Source organism: Saccostrea cucullata, unplaced genomic scaffold, assembly GCF_032062105.1.
Source record: "Saccostrea cucullata isolate Sc308-1 unplaced genomic scaffold, CSIRO_AGI_Scuc_v1 ctg637, whole genome shotgun sequence".
Taxonomy (NCBI): Eukaryota; Metazoa; Mollusca; class Bivalvia; order Ostreida; family Ostreidae; genus Saccostrea; species Saccostrea cuccullata.
Window position 1 is genome coordinate 285,272 of NW_026929309.1, and position 17,746 is coordinate 303,017.

The following is a 17,746-nucleotide window of genomic DNA, read 5'->3' on the forward strand; positions in this document are numbered from 1 at the left end:
GATACATTTTAACTTAAAAAAATAGGTTCATCTGGCTTCCCCTGATGTCCAGTCTAATTAAGGTTGAACAGTCACAATGAAAACCTTTAAAAGAAGAGGATTTATTTTTCATTACCTGAAATGCTTTGATTACCTGAAATGCTTTGTGCCAGCCAAGTACCACTTTAACTTGGACTGCCTGATATTTACTTTATAAACACCTTTATTTTGTGACAGTGAGACCTCGTCTATTTCCAGATGGGAGGACTCTTATTTAGCTATCAATGGACAGGTAACATTAGTCTACCTGTAATTAATTATGAATTCTCAGGTAACAATATACCTGTAATTCAGAAGGTCATTTTGATTTCCAGTTACCAAGTCCATTTATGTATATAACCCACTTTTCTTTGTCCCAGTCCTAAACTCTGAGCATTTCTAGAAGAAACACACTGTACCTAGCACACTCTAGACAGATTTTAAGTTTGACCTCTGACCCCTTTCTAGGATGAGTTGTTTATTTTTTAACTCTTCACAAGTTTTTATCTTGAAGTGAGTTTTCTAACCCATTACACTGTTTTTGATTTGAAGTACTGCATATACATGTATCCATGTATTTTGTTGGTCCTCTTGTCTGGTGTTCAGGGATAATGAAAATAAGGGGGTTTTTTCATCACTTTATAACAAATTCATATTTTATTGTTTAGATTCTTATTAGATTATATGTGGGAGACCTGTATTGATTTGAATTTTAATTTCTTTTCTCTGTAATTGAATGAATATTTAAAAAAAAATTCTTTTAAACAGTCATCAATATTCAGTTTTCATCTGTGTCAATACAAGTTGCCATTTGATTTGTAATGGATATGATACATATACAATATATGAACACATCTATTGTGCTGTGTTTTAGCTATATACTGTGGAATCATTTTAAATTTGTAAGGGATCATTGTATGTGTGCAGCTGAAATTGTAATGGTACATGCGAGTGTAATTTCCTAGACAACTGGTATATATATATATATATACAGAATAAATTTTTATGATACATTGACAAAAATAATTTTAGGATAACTTAAGGATGATCCATGAAATTTAAAAATAGGGATTATTCCACAGTAGTGTATTAAATCAAAAAGTTCTAATACTCTGTTCTGGTTTTTCAGCCCTGAGGATCGGAGAAGTCATTCAGAGGAGGACGGAGTGAGTCGGACGTCCACACTCAGTAAGGTCAGCACCTCCCAGCTCCCCACGATACTCACAGAGTCCGAGGAGGGGCCAGAGAAACCACCCCAGCAGCCCACCCCCAAGACCAGCGAGCCAGATAAACCCTCCCCCCACGTCACCCCCTCAGGGACCCCCCGGTCCTCCCTGGGTCCTAAGGACTTCTCTAGTGGCCCCCCTAAGTTACCCAATAGTTCCCCAAAACTTCAAGTAAAGAGAAGGACTGATAAAGACTTGAAAATTGTAGAGGAAGAAGATATGGTGAAGCCGAATCAGGAGGATTTAAGTGCTGATGTTGATATAGATAGTGCTTTAGCTGAGGTAGTGTCTGGTCTTCGTTCTCTGGAGATGCAACAGAGATCAGACATGCAGCAGAGGTCGGACAAACGAATGAGTCTACCCAACATAAAGCACACCCCTAAACACACCCCCGATCTGGTGCTAGATCTCCCCACAGAGGGGGCTAATGTGTCACCTCAGGATCTCAGTGAACCTGACAGCCCCACGACCACTGCTGATACGTTTGCTCAGTCCAATCAGGGAACGCTGAAAAAGGCCAACTCCATGCCAAGGAATATCCCTGGAACATTCTTAGACACTGAACAAGGCGGGTCAAATTTTATGACCGGACAGCCAATACTGGGGTCGTTTGCAGGAAGGAAAAGACCTGGAAGTGCTCGAGAGGGCTCTGCTAAAGGCCCTGTCTCACCCCTTATGTCAGCCTCTATGACATCATCACTGACCTCATCAGAAATGTCATCCAGCATGACATCATCAATGACATCATCGATGACATCTTCCATTTCTGTACCACCTGTGCTTCCTCCCACTGGATTGTCTGGAGGCAAACAACCTCCTCCAGTGGCAGAGAAACCAAAACTTCCCCCCAAGGTCAAACCACCTGTCATGAAAAAGCCCCCGAGATCTCCAGAGGTACAGAGGCGACAGCCTGCACAGCCAACCACTCTAGATTCCAAGCAATGAGCTAAGTGAAAGTAGAATAGTGTCGAAGTGAAAGTAGAATTGTGTTTATTTGTGTATTGAGGATTATTTTATTCAGAATTCCATATTGAATGGATTTTTTATGTATACACAAGAGTGCAATTGTCTGACAAGTTTTTAATTAGTGTAAGTGGGAGGTATGTGTGATTTTCTGTGCAATATTGGACTTTATAAACTGAAAGAAGTGAGAGTATATAACTTATGTTCATTCTCAGTCTTTATCTATAAACTGTATTTACATAGAGCCTGTCTCATGTAAACCCGGTTTGCTTTACTACATGTATCTCTAAAACAAGGGAAATTTCCATTTTTCGTCCTGATGCTATTTATTTCAGAAAACTATCAATCCACCGCATTTAATACATGAGGCTTTTGCTCATCTTTTTTTTTTATTTTGATGATTATAAGAAAATTCTAAAATTTTTGGTTCAAAAAGAGAGAAATTGAACAAAAATATATATGAACATGATGAATAAGAAGTTACTCTTTTATATATTTGTAATGTAATTTGCATTACATGTAGGTGAAAAACTATTTACATGTATATAAATTTAGGACAATGAATGTGATGAAGGAATCTTACATTTTCAAGCAAATTGCAGGAAGTCTTAAGTTACACGGATTCCAAAGCAGATGTGTCATTGCTCAAAATAGAATCAAATCTTATAGTATAGCTTTACACGTAACCAGCAGCTCTTCCCTACCAGTATTTTCCATCTCATCTAATTTTGTTAATTTCATATATCTTTCAGAGTGATCTTTTATTACACATTGTTTTAAATTTTGGATTTAATCTTTCGATTCTCATTACTGGCGTGTGTGATACAATGTAATATACTTTCTGGCATAATACAATGTAACTGTGATAAACTCCATCTCGGCGCTTCCAAGTACAGAACTGAACAAAAGTCTCTCACTGATTTCTACAGGGTTGTATGAAATTAGGTTCTTAGTTCCGTTGTCAAACTATCTGAATATTGTATTATTATAATTATGTACAAGAGCTGTGTATTAAAAATTGCAATGTCTGGTTTGTAGATTTCAAATGACACAAAATATATACCAGGTATATATAGGATGTTTGTATAATTTTTCTCACTCATGCATTTTGGAAAAGAACAAGAATATCTTTAAATGCCAGTAACTGATTAAATGGGTCATAACATTTTGGCTGATATAAAATATTAATAGGTGTGTATATTGTCATTAACAATTTGATTCTAATTAGGCCAACACTGATAGACCATACCTCTTAATACGTTTTTAACACAGGGTTATGTGCAATGGTTGATTCTGTGCATATATACACATGAACAATTCAAATGCAGAATTTGAAATTCATGTCTTAAGTATTGTGAAAAATGTTAATTATGTAAACTATTTAAAGATTTTCTTTTTTTTTTTTTTTTTAATTAATTAAGGTTGATTTCTATCAGAGATGTATTACTTTTATGAAATCGCCAAAATATGTACGAAAGTATATTATAAATTAACAATAGCTCTGTACATTTTACAGATTTTATTTTTATTTTTCTAACCAAATTAGAAAAAACAAATCATTCATGACTGCATTGAAATAATTATAACACTGGTCGCCTGTAGTAAAAGTTTGCAATGGAACAAGTTTCATGATTTTTTCTATCATTTTATATCGTGCATTATGACCAAGGTGCTAACTCTGTATACATAGGATCAAATCTACTGAATATCTTCACAATAATCACAACACAGAGCTCAAACTAATGTTCACTCAATGTTATCAATTAAAATTTTGTTAAGAGACTTGTTCACTCTACTAGAGTGGGTATATGGTACATTTCCTCAGTATATGTGTACTTATGTATTGTCATTTCCTCGGTACATGTGTACTTATATGTATTGATTGTCATTTCTTTGGTACATGTGTACTTATTATCATTTGTGTTCACTTAATCAGAGAAAGAACCTGTTGCTTGTTTATGTCTTTCTCTGAGAAATCAGCAAGTAAAGCATAAAACAGTTACTTTACCAAGTGTTATTCAGTTATTTGATGATTGGTAGTTATTAAATCATATCTTTTTTCATACAGATCTGATATGTAATTAAGAATTTAGACATTTCTTCCTAAAAAGGCCAAACATTGCTTCATTCTGCAATTTAAAAAAAGTCATTAAAATTTTAACAATTTGTATTCGTCTTATTCTTTATAAAGGAATAGAAGGGGCAGGTTATACTGCATCAGGAAATGTAGTACAATCTGCATACAGAACAGTATTGCTGTAAATCATATATTGGTGTAAAATAGTTTAACGATTTATTTAGTACATGTATACATATTTATGCCCTCCATTTATCTTATGCTAGGCAAATGCCTGTACTAAAAAGAATTGAGTGTCCCTGTTGGTCCTGCAGTTTTGTTTATTTAAATCCTTTTAAACACTATATTTACAGTAATTCATATGGCAGTAGTGTTTTGGCCCCATAGTTCACCAAAAGTAGATACAATCCATCCCTAGTTATATGTATACAGGAAAATTGTCTACTTTTTACACCCCCAAACATCAGTGTACGAATTCAACAGGACAGAGTTCTCTCTCTTTGAAGGCAATTGCATGTACTTAACACTTTTTCTTAAATTGTCGAAAGTGTTTGCTCCAGGATGAAAGTAACTGTTTATACAGTAATTGAAACATAAAACACATTAGCAGTGTGTGTGACATTTGCTTTAATTTTGAGCAATGTTATTTAGTAACAGTAATGATTTCCATATTTAACAAGTTTGTTCTAAAATCAAGAGAGTCAATTTGCAGATCTACAATAAAACAATCAGTCTGGTAAAATCCAATAAAAACAATTCAGAAGTTAAACAAATTCATCCAGTACCTGATGTACAAACTAAAACAGTTCCATTGATAACGCAGGTTAATGTATCAATATACAGGAGGAAAATAACATCAAAGACGGGCAACTAAAAATTAAATTCATTTGAACTTTAAAAATCAATAGAACATAACTAAAATTTTAACAATGCAGAAATGAACAATAGTTGAAACAAAAACTACTTTGTGAACTGCATTTTCACTGAAAATTAAAACAGTTATGATTATTGCAACTTTGTAAATGCCACTGAAATACATTGTGGCCAAGTACTTAGTAGTTTTACAATCAGAAATCTTTGTTTTAAAAACGGAGCTGTACAGATTGTATATGCAAATAAGAAATCCCTTTCCTGATTTTAAAACCTTTTGAAGTAAAATATAAGTGTATTATAACCTCTTGATCAAATGATGAAATTCAGTGATGGTAAAGAAATTCTAAGCATAATGTAACAAACGATGAAATGGTCTTCATTGCAAATTAATACAAGATGATAACAATGGCTTGCCCCTTGTGAACTGACAAGATTTTTGAAGATAAAAGATGATTCAATAAAATTGGAGATGTTGCAAAATCCATGAATTTCAGGAAAAAAAGAAAGTTTTTGATGAAGCCTGAAAGCTCAGCTTTCAATTACAACCATATGGCACTGTAAAATACTTTTTGAAACCTTTCTCTCTCTCTCTCTCTCTCTCTTCAGTTTCTCTTTCTTTCACTCCCTCTTCCTCCCTTTCTCTAAGTGCAAGAAGTATTATTACAATAAGCTTGATGAATTGAGGAAACCCATTGTTTCACATCACAAAATCTAGAGGAAAATCATAACTAAAACTATCTACACAAAAATAACAGTTGTTGCTTTTGTTCTATACATGAAAAATGAAATGTTGATTGCATATACATCAAAATAAAAATGAATATTTACAAACATATGGATCTATATGTGTATGGTACCAGCCTTCAGAGAATAAATATCTCAAGTGCTTTTTCACCACTTCTATGATTTTAGCAAGAGACTACTTAAAAAAATAAGGAATAAATTTAATTAAGGTAACATACTTACTGAAGAATCATTACAATTGTAGATTGCAGATATTTTACCAGTCTGTGGGTTCGTTTTGTCTTGTATATTAAACTTATACATACAGATAGAAGTACAACTTTGTAATTCGGATTCTCAATTATCTAAGGATGTAAATTTTTAAATGAGAGGTTGTTCTACACATGAAAAATAAAATGTTGATTGCATATACATCAAAATAAAAATGAATATTTACAAACAAAAGTCAAGCCACCACAATATCTAATGACTCCTCAGTTTATCAATTATGTCTTCATTGGCAGCTGGCAAAATCATAAGCACAAAGGATATTTGCTCCACTGAATTCTGGGAAAAACCGACAACAAACTGTCATGGTTAAACTATTATGCTGCTATGCACCTTTGGTTTACAGGGCTAACATTGTACCCCATGTATCAACTACATGTAGGATGACATCCTGGGTCAGAGGTCACCCCGGGGTCACTTAGGTCATGATCTGAGAAGATCAGTGCTGTAATCTTTTTCACAAAATAAAGATAACTAAAATAACTTATCAATACACGGAAAATAAGTTGATATTTAAATCAGAAATCTGAAACCATGCAACCATGCATTAGCAAATGAACAGAAAACTTAAATACATTTACTCAATTAAACAAAAAATGCCATACAAATTCCAGATGAAAATATAATCCGTAGTTGTTGAATTTTTTCAAACAATTTTAGCATGCTAGAACATAAAAACACAAAGTAGTAAAAGAAAAATAACTGCATATGGATAACAAAAATGACTAAGACTTTACCAGTAATGCCCGAATTCAGAAATAGTCAACATTTATACATTTATATGTAACTGAATACAACCTTTGCTCATAATCTCTTTAAAACAAAAAAAAAGATCTCATGCATGGAAAACTATCATACAACAGAGACTTAAGAGTCACATGCTTCTGTATAACTAAAAGAGGGCAGAATCTATTATATATGCATCAGGAATTTTATACATTTTGATTCTCAAAAAAAAAAAAAATAATTATATGGTATTCAACAATAAATTTGTAATGAAAAAATATAACTTTGTTTTATTTAAGGGTATCACATAATAAATTGGGTTACTGCACGGTGTTTACTTGTTACACATAAGACCTCACACAATATCTTCATGGTAATTTTGCTCTAAATTTTTCTTTTTTTTTTTGTTTTTGATTTATTTATGTATTTTTCTTTTTTAACAACTTATGGACAGAAAATATTGTGAGGTCTTAAAAATAGCAAGCAACCCATAACAGCTTTTGGTTTAAGTAGACTGAAAATTTTGGCTACATTTAATGTACAATTTTCAAAATTTCAAACAACTCCTCAAAGAATTTTCAAACATTAATATTTTTTTTAACTTTTATACTTTCTTAGCCATCATATTTAATTTTAAATGCGGCATTATACAAATGTTTGGCAAATGTATGCAGTAGAAATTACCGTATATACTCGGCTATAAGTCGGTCCGCCTATAAGTCGGTTGTATTTAAAAAGTTTATATATCAGAGGGACTGACCTCCTATAATACTATTCATTTTATAGCTCGCCTATAAGTCGGACATAGAGTTTTGGCGAACAAAAATCCGACTTATAAAAATATCCTTGCGAACAACGATAAAAATATCTTTGTACCAGAGTAAAACAGCACCATCAAAAAAGCACTATTTAGTGGTATATATCCCAACAAATACATACGTCACATAGATTCACACTAATTTTAAAAACTATAATAACCATTCATTCATCTCATGGTAAAATGTTTTACCCAAACCTAGCATGATAAATGTCGCAACAGAATGCTAAATGGTAACATGCAAAATTACGTAACTTTGGTCTAGAGCACACCAATAAAATATCTATAACTCACTGAAATCCACTTGTATCAGCAGGAGATCATAGCACAGGAATGAAGCATTTTAATTTATTGCATTGGAGTCTTCAGTTGAACACTATAACTACTCTTGTTCACTGCATTCAGTCAGATAAATAGTGGATTATTATATTTTGGGCCCAGAAAAATTTCCAGGAGCTGTCTCACACATGAACACATCATTAAAATCTTGTGATATTCAACTTTCAACAGAATTTCTACCCTACATCTAAAACAGATTTATTTAACTTTCTATCTACCCAGTAGAGAATTTATCTAGTGTCTACCCAGTAGAGGTTTTATCTAGTGTCTAATTTTATCTTTTTTGGACTACCCCGTGGGGAGCCCTCTGATGCTGACATGATTCTCTTTGATCTCTTCAGTTGAATCCCCGCCTTGGACCTCGTTCTGATTATCAGTTCATACTGTCCTTCAGAATTCTTCACAGGAGACACTTTCTTCTGAGGAGATTTTTGTCCAGCACTTTCTTTTGTACCATTGCTTTCTTCTGAACACATTTTCTTCATTGCACTTTTGTCCTTTTCTTTCGACAGTCCTTGAACTTTGACCTCTGTAGAAGAAGAGACCGGGGAGCCTGATTGTTGTGATAGTTTCCTGGGGGAGGTTCTTGGTGTAGATGTACTCAATGCTTTCTTCACAGGAGACTTGGACAGAACAGACTTGTCTTTTCCTATTTCTGTATCCTGTTTCTGTGCAGAACTCTGGTGTGAGGTTTTTGGTGTAGATGTACTCAATGCTTTCTTCACAGGAGATTTGGACACCACAGTCTTGTCTTTGCCCTCTTCTGTTTCCCGTTTTTGTGTGGTGGTGTGGGGTGAGGTTTTTGGTGTTGATGTACTGAGTGGTTTCTTCACAGGAGATCTGGACACAACAGACTTGTCTTTACCCTCTACTGTTTCCTGTTTCTGAGTAGTGCTGTTACTCCTTAGTCTTAAAGCCGTGGTGGAAGACACAGGTGTATCAGTGTCAGATCTGCGTAGCGGCTTGGTACCCGTTTTATTTACGGCTGCTGGTGGTTTTGGAGCCTTGACTTGCCACTGGACCAGGTCTGGTGAGGGGGAGAGCTTCAGATGAAGGGAACCCTCAGACTCCGGGGAGGATATACAACTACAGGGGGAGACCTGGGGGGTGATGGAAGTAGAACTCGCAACGGACACACTCAGGCCACAAACAGAGGGTGATGAGCAGACTCGGATCAGTGAGACCTCGGGTGAGCAGGGACACAATTTCTTCCTCTTGCAGGCCATGCAGCATCGGGAACTCAAAGACTCCTCGTCAGAAGATATTGAAATGATGGATATGTCATCCTCTGTCAGCTTTGAAGATTGCTTCCTTGACTTTCTGTCCTGATGTGTCAATATGGATGGTGTAGTAGGGGGGCTTAGTGGTAGCTTTGGTGATTTATGCCCTGGTACCTTCACTGTTAATGCTTGATCTGCACCTTGCCTTTCTAGTGGTACCTGTTTAAGTTCCAGTTTCAGAGATTGCTGAAGTGCATGAGTTGACTTGCTTTTCTTCAAGCTTGATTGCATGGTGGCCAGATCAGATAACAGGCATCGATACAGTGTTAACTTGTGTTTGGTGATTTCAGCATTAGCGTCTTCAGACACAACATTCACTGGAGCCAAGCGATTCAGTTTAGCCACATTCAACTCAGATCTCTTCTTCAGCCCCAGGAGTTTATCCACATTTTGAGACAGCAGAAGAGGCTCCTTTGGAAATTCTGATTCAGAAGCACTATCTGCAGTCTTGAGATTCAAAAATTTCCTGTAGGAGTGTCTGGACATGAACCTCTTTAGCTCCCACTTTGTTAGCCTTGCTACTTCCACTGAACACTTTGGCATGCTCTTCTGTAACTCTCGGCTTTTCTTGTTCAGCCCCGATTTCAGTCTTCTTTTGATTTCTCGTTTCTGCCCGTTTGTAAATCCATACGCATGCACAAACTTGCCATCGTGTTTCCTCCGCTGTTTATATAACACAGGATAAGAGATAGTACGATTGCGTAGTTTTTCGTAGAAAGAGTTTTTGACTGGTGTTTTACAGAATGATTCGGAATCCCCGATCACCTGAACAAACGAGTCTGTTTTAACGTGCTTCTGAATCCTCTGGCCCAGCAGGGATGAGATGTCTATGGTCAGTAGAGATTTCCCTTTCTGAGTGGCCTTCTCCTCCGCTTCTTCACTACATCCACTGACCACACTTTCCTTATCCTCGTTATCCCCACCCTCTGTGTAACTCAGCCTCTTTCTGGAGGATGGCCCCTCGTCTCGACTGAGCTGTGAGATCAGGGACTTCGGTGTACGTGGGGTGGTGGGAGAAATCGGAGTCTCTGGAACAGAGTAATCCAACTCTTCACACTCTACGTCCAGACTATTCCTGTGTCGCGCCAGAATCTTGTCCACTTTCTGTGTCGGTACTAAATTGAACATCTTTATGAAGCCATCTTTGGGAATTTTTGGGGCTTTACAGCTGAGGTTCAGTTTGACGGGACTCATCTGAGGTGGCCCCTGGGTGGGGTCTGTGGCTGTGGGCGGGGTCTTTAGGGCCTCCTGGAGCTGTGGGGGTCTCTCCTGACACTGAGCCTGGTGTTCTCGCATCAACGTCCGATCGGAGAACTCACTCTCACAGAAGTAACATATGTAGATCTCAGCGTATTGGCAGGTTTTCTTCTCTGAAACAGGATACAAAGGAATTGAATTATACATTTTTAATAAACTAGAGTATTTCAAGGAACGAAAGTGTTGACTGCTTTAAATCATCAGCTTGGGTAACTGGTATTTTACAAAAGCCATAGTGCCAAGATATATATGTGCAAAATATTATTAAATCTTATTAGTTAAGGTGATAAAGATGAATAGACTGAAGCTCTGCAGACAACACAAAAATTCTGTACATAACCCATTTTTGACTTTTCAATTTCCAGAAGATTCAATGCAAATACCTGTATTCATTTATCAGACCATGTTTTTCCTTGAAAACACTATTTTCCTCAGTACTTACTGTTTTCTGTGGGGTTTGTGTAGTAACTTGATGAAGAATCTAGCTTTTCCTCTGGTTTGCTTCGACTGCTGGTTGTGGAAACCTAAAGTAAGACCACTTTATTCAGAATTTTCAAGGTAAAGCAACTGTATACTCCTAACTTACTTTACAAAATCCTGTGCAGTATGCAAATTGTATTATCTCAATAGCAAAAATTCAGCATAAAAAATGTCAATGAGCAATTGTTTAATTTTGCTTGGAAAATGCAAAAATAAATTAAACGCAAATCAAGGGGTATTTCAGTAATCTTTTTCACAGTACACAAGTTCTTACTTTTAAAAAGCATTTTTAAAATTTAGCAAACAGAGGCTAATTTGGACAACTCCTGCATTCATGAAAAACTTTATCACTATCACTTTGTATTATCATTATTGGATTATCCTTATGCCCCCCCCCCTCCAATCCCCCCAACCCAAATTTCAAAGAATCATGCTTTGGCCGAATTAATGAATTAGTGGAAAATATGGTGTCAAACTACGGATTCTTCCTACTCTGTGATGTATCATTTATACCTGTTTGCTGTCTCGCCGCGTCATCTTCAGTAATCGCTCCTGTCCCATGTGACGGTAACACTTCCTTATCGCGTCTCTTAACGGCTCCGACCAATTATTCTGCAAGTGGAGAGTTTTGAAATTTTAAGTAGTCTTTTAAAAAAGATTAGAAGTAGAAATAAATGGTAAATCTTTGAATGAGTTGTATGTAACCATCAGTTTTGAAATTACAAGCAGATTAAGTTCTAGCCAAGGAACGAAGCAAGGAACAGGAAGGATGCCTATTGAAATAAAATTTCAAAAAAATTTGTTTATTATTGAGAATTTCATTCAAAATTTAAATGAACTCAAAACATCACATATTGTAAAATATTGATATTTTTATGACTATTTAATTTTTTTTTTAAATAAACCCACCTCCTGGTACAAGAGGTCGGTTTTGGTCCCTGACCAGGGTAAATCTGACGGCCACCACTCCGGCCTCGAGTTCTTCCTGTACAGCCCGGTTCTGTTGGTCATCATAATACTGACCAGCTGAGGGATAAAGTCCTGCAACTCCACCTACAACAGAAAAGTACTAGTGCAATAGTAAAACTCTCCTAAAGACCTACAACAGAAAAGTACTCTGTAAACTCTTCTATAGATCTTCAAAAAGACATAAAACAGAGAAGTACACAGGAATCAACTCTGTAATTCTTCTAAAGGATGTAGAGCAGAGAAATACTCGGTGTTCAACTCTATTATTCTCCTACAAGACGTAACACAGAGAAGAACTTGGGGGAATTAACTCTATAATTTTTCTTAAGGATGTATAACAGAGAAGCACTTAGGTATAATTTCTTTATTCCTCCTGGAATAATGCATTAAAGCTTCTGCCACCAAGTACTTTCAGAGACAAGCATCTTTTGATGTAGTGGGAATTTTACCTGCATACTTTACTTACATAAATAGCGAATCAACAGGTATAGGAGTTTTTATGACCCGAAGATTTATCTTTTATGCTGACATCTTTAATTTTTATCATTAAATAAATTTTTATTTATGCATAATATAAAACTTCAACCTTTTCCATAAAAAGGTCTTTGAAATGACATTTGAAGGCTTGCATTCATATGATTACGTAACAAATAAACATGATACGTAAATCATTGAATTCTTGTGTGAAAAGGAAAAGCACTCTTAAAATCATCAGATTTTCAGGAAGTTATGAGATCTGAAAAATGAGAGTCAATGGCAGAAAACCTTTTCTTCAAAATCTGAGAACAAAGACACAAAATGCTGAAGAGAGATACAGAAATTTGATGACACATACTGGCAGGAACTAAAACAGATAACGCTTCACTGCTAATGGCATTCCCAGGAATGTATAACAGGAATTAAAATTTGATTTTTTAAGTGACTTTTAATTTTTACTAGTACATCAGAGCAATTCATTAGTCCATCCACTGTCATATGAAAATGATAACACACTAATAACCCATATCTTACACTCCTTTTTGGGGGGTTTACCTTTCCAAGAAAAAATTAAACTTCTGAATGAAATTAATTCGTAAATTCCGGTTTCTGATTTCTTTATATAGTGTTCTAACTCTAGACAAGAATATACAGACAGACAGACATACCTGTGTCATTGTGTCTATTGAGAGGGGAGGTAACCCACAAATTTATGTCCACTCCAACATGAAATGCAATATTTATAAAGATATGTTGTAATTTAGTGTCCTCTGGCATTTTGACCCTTGAAAATATGTGCAGTACAAAAAAAAAATACCTGTGTCATGGGCAAATTTTAAACTACTGACTTGCATTTTTGATGCAAAAAAATCATATTAATTTTAAACTACTGACTTCAATGAAGAAATAAATACTGTAAACCAACTTTTACTTGTGTGCAAGAAATATTCACGAGTTTGGCAACATACTCTATCTAACGAATATTAATAGACGCGAACCACTTTTTTTTTTCATATTTTAAGAGAATGGAAAATTAATTGTGAAAATTAATAATGCAGATTGATTACAAACTGACAAATCGTAAATAAAAGATGACGCCTACAAAAGTTGGTTTACAGTTAAAGCCCAATAAATTATGACTAATACAGCAAGGTTTTAATAAATAGCTGCAATAATAAGATTAAACATTCAAAATCAAAGATGTAACACAATCACAGAAAACAAATTCTTGACGTATATTAGTTACCTATATACTAATGCCTACAATTTCAAGTAAAATGGTTTGTACTGCTATTAAAGCAAGCTTTTTTTATATTCCTCTATGGGTTTTGTAAAACCACAAAATTATTCTTTTTTGTGATAATCCCCTTATGCTGAATATAAAATCAGGAAAATATGAATTCCACTATCATAAGACTCATTTCCTTGAAAAATCACAGTCTTTCTAAAAATACCCTAAATGACTGTTTCAAACTTAGCTTCACTATATACATACACGATCTGTCATAAATCAAATTCATTAAACCAATTACTCACATAAGAGCCAATTTTCACAACAAAAGCTTTGAATTTACCTTGATTGACCTATAATGGCTAGTGCTAGGACCCCCTGTGATGTCACACTCCAATAATAACCCCCTACACACCTGTAGTTACATCACCATCCCCCAAGTTATTTATATCACCTTTTTTTTATCTATCTCTTGTTACCTTCATTTCTCACAATACATGTGTATCTTTCTTATTTAACCCAACAACATGAATGTTTTCACCTTGCTTGTACAACATCCTGACATCCAGCAATGGAAACAGACCCACCCACCAAATTTAGAATTTTTTTTTGTGCAAAATCAGACCAAACCTTAACTGGCTTAAGGTTTAGAAATAATATTTCAGACAGGTTTAGACTGCTTAGTACCCCCCCTTTTTTACATTGATGTATATTATTATCATATAGCATATAATTATACATTTATCAGAATTTATGCCTAATATGGGTTTTTTTATATATATACCAGTGTTTTAAACCTGTGAGGAGAAAAACATGATGGACCAGACCAAATCTGTACCAGTCCCCATTTGCTCATAATTATATGCACAACCAAAACCATAACACCAACAGACATAGAACATACTTCAACAACATAGTCAATGTACACGATGTAAGAAAGAGTTTTTTTTTTATGTATTTATGACACAACCTGGAAAAAAAAACCACAAGCACCAACAGACACATAACAGCCCCTTGTTTGATACAAGTAGATAACTTTTATAACAAAATACTAATATATATATATTTTTAAATATATATATTATATTTATATACATGATCATAACAAGTTATATGAACAAATCAATTTAAAAATTCTTTTCATTTTGAGTGGAACAAGTTACCTTTGTACATACGTTTTTCAAAATGCTGGAAAAAATTCACAATAACACTAAAATCTCCTGAAATCTATATGTACTTGTATTTTTACGTCATGTTGTATTATTTATTATTGTACAATGATTTTATTATTGTATTATTGTTTTTGTGAACATGCAGCCCCGAGGAAGTTTGCATTGCACGTCGGGTTAACATTTATAACAAAGTATTATTATTATATATTTTTTAAATAAAAATAAAAGATAAAAAAAATTATCTATCTTTAACTAAAACTTAACACTCCCAAATGTTTTAAATTTTATGTCCAATTTTTTTTTTCAGATTTCACTAAATTTTTAATAAAACTTTTATGAGCCAAATTAATATGTTCAAGTATTTTTTATAATCAAAAACACACCTTTTTCACTGGCTTTTTTTTGTTTAAGTTGTAAATTTCACTTTCATTAATGTTAAAAAATCATTTTTAATTACCGTAATTAAAGCAAATCTTCCTCATTTTAACATGCTTAATTATCACGTTACGTTTTAATTTTCCAAACAGTTTTACAGTCTAAAGTTAGCCCTAACTTAAAATATTCTGAAAACACGCACATGTTTAACGTCAAAACGCAACGTAAATTTTCCGATACTTTTTACGCGATATCGTACACAGCGCGGTGTCGCTGACCTCACAATACAACGGCGACCCAGTTTAACAATCTCGAATATTTTAAATTTCCAACTCTTATCGATTGGCCATTCGCCTTTGTTTACATCAACTTACCATCTTTGTACTATAAACATTCAGCTCGCAGTAATATTTATCCCGATCCGACGACTTGTCGAATAATCAATCAGGCATTGCTATCTTTATTTTTATACTGGCAAAATGGCGTCTAAACATAATGCGCCTGTTACCGTACATCCGGGCTCTTCCAGCTAACCAATGAGTATTGCGAGAGACTCTATTCCAGCAAAACGAACACTTAGAACTTGAACCAAATGTACAAATTTAAGAAATATGCAAAAACCGAGGCTTATATATGTAAAAAGACAAATGCCTATGACGAAGAAATTCATGTAGACGATGCCTGAATAGAGATATTTGATGCAAGTGTAAAACTAGTTTATTAATTTCACAAGAAAATATGCCAATTTTAAGCGCGGTTTTGCTAGACACGTGATTCGATGTATTTTATTTGAATGTACATACTATTTCTCAACACTTCTAAACACGAAGAACATATTCAAGTAGATGAGATTCGCGAAACGATGTAAGATTAGGTTCAATTTACTTTTCAATTAGAAACTGATAGGCTAACACAAAACACTGTTTTATCAAATACACCAAGATCTACACTGTTATTAACAGAAAGTCGTGATTATATATATAGTCATTAAAAGAATTTTTGATACCAAAAGGCAAAACGTAAATTGAGTTTAATCTGTTTGTAGGCACGTACCCTATCCTTTAAAAGGCAAGGCAAAAGTAAAAAAATATATATATATATATTATTAGATTATTCATGTAGCTCTTGGTACTCTGGACTGTCAAAAGCTATGAAACGTAAATTACAAATTTGCCAAAATAAGGTCATACATATATTTATAGTGCATTCCATCAATTATAATATTTTTGAGTCTATTAATATGTTGAATGTGGACAGGAGAGTGAAGCAGATGATACTGAATCAGGTTTTTAATATTGTTCATAAGAAAGCCCCTGTTTATCTTGAAACAAATTTTACAAGTTTAAGTAATAATTACTCTAATACTAGATCCTCTAATAGCCACAACTTTAAATTTGATTAGACATTGCCAAAACTTTTTATTACAATGCCATCAAAGATATATGACTTGCCTCTTTTTATTAAGAATTTAGAATGTAAAGAAACTTTTAAGAACAGTGTAAAAAAGTATCTAATGGAGGATTTTAAAAGCTGTGAAGAGATTATATATTTTTGATTTTTAACAACTATGAATGTATTGTTTTATTTTAAATGCTTTGTGTAATTTATTTTCAAATTTGATACAGGGTTTTTTAATACCTGTCCTATCTGAATGAGGTGCCTTGATTAATGTATCTGCCAAAATCTTGCCTACATCCTCTTACTTAATTTTGTTGTTTAGTTAGTTTTTTGTTTTATTTATTCACTTATTTATTTATAACAAGGACCCCATTGGAAATAAGCAATTTTGCTTTCATGGGTTATCCTTAGGTTTATTAATTAATGTCATGATATCACGATGATTATAATGCATATATTTTTATTCATAAAATTATAAATGTCAAAAATTGTTTTATATTTTAAACATTCGGAAAAGGACACCTGTATTTAGAATTTTATATTTATTTTTGAAATTTTATTACTGTGATTAGGTTTTTCATTTTATGCATTATTTATATTTGTACCACCCTGTATCATACATTGATTTTATTACCTGAATAAATCTACTATATATATACGTACTAGTACTATATATATAATCATAACATTTTAAATATTATAATAGAAGATATGATAAATATTTTATTTTTTTTAAGGGGGAGGGATAACGAGCAATTATTAATAGACCGTGAACAATTATAAAAATAAATTGAACTCCTTGGAAAATATTTATAAAATATTTAAAGTCGATCTTCACTTAAATAAAGGTATAAAATCCCTTGTCTTTAAAATTTAGGTACCAGAATACTAGTATGTAAATCCTTTTTTTCGCATGAAATGAAGAAATTAGGATTAAACATTATAGATAATAAAACAATTTGCAGAACTTTGTACCTCTATATAAAAATTTATAATGACTTCCCCCTCTTAATCTGACTCTTGTCAAGAAGTGTATGGAATTTCTAATTTCTGTTAG

At 33.8% G+C, this 17,746-nt stretch overlaps 2 protein-coding genes across 7 annotated transcripts in view; one reads left to right on the forward strand and one right to left on the reverse strand.

Annotated features, from left to right (window-relative positions):
* Positions 1-4,375, forward strand: part of LOC134280425 (SLIT-ROBO Rho GTPase-activating protein 1-like) — a 45,513-nt gene extending 41,138 nt beyond the window's left edge. For all 6 annotated transcript variants that reach the window (XM_062762841.1, XM_062762837.1, XM_062762839.1 and 3 more), the window contains exon 18: positions 1,148-4,375. In XM_062762841.1, coding sequence (XP_062618825.1) covers positions 1,148-2,189 — 1,042 coding nt within the window. In that variant the 3' untranslated portion in view covers positions 2,190-4,375. The remainder of the gene's footprint in view (positions 1-1,147) is intronic.
* A 3,835-nt stretch (positions 4,376-8,210) lies between these two features.
* LOC134280430 (muscle M-line assembly protein unc-89-like) lies at positions 8,211-13,209 on the reverse strand. The gene is made up of 5 exons (XM_062762845.1): positions 13,182-13,209; positions 11,977-12,120; positions 11,581-11,679; positions 11,030-11,111; positions 8,211-10,700 (listed from the first exon to the last, which is right to left on the reverse strand). Exons 1-5 carry the CDS (start codon positions 13,188-13,190, stop codon positions 8,308-8,310), a joined length of 2,727 nt encoding a protein of 908 aa, XP_062618829.1. The 5' UTR covers positions 13,191-13,209; the 3' UTR covers positions 8,211-8,307.
* Between the last annotated feature and the right edge of the window lie 4,537 nt (positions 13,210-17,746).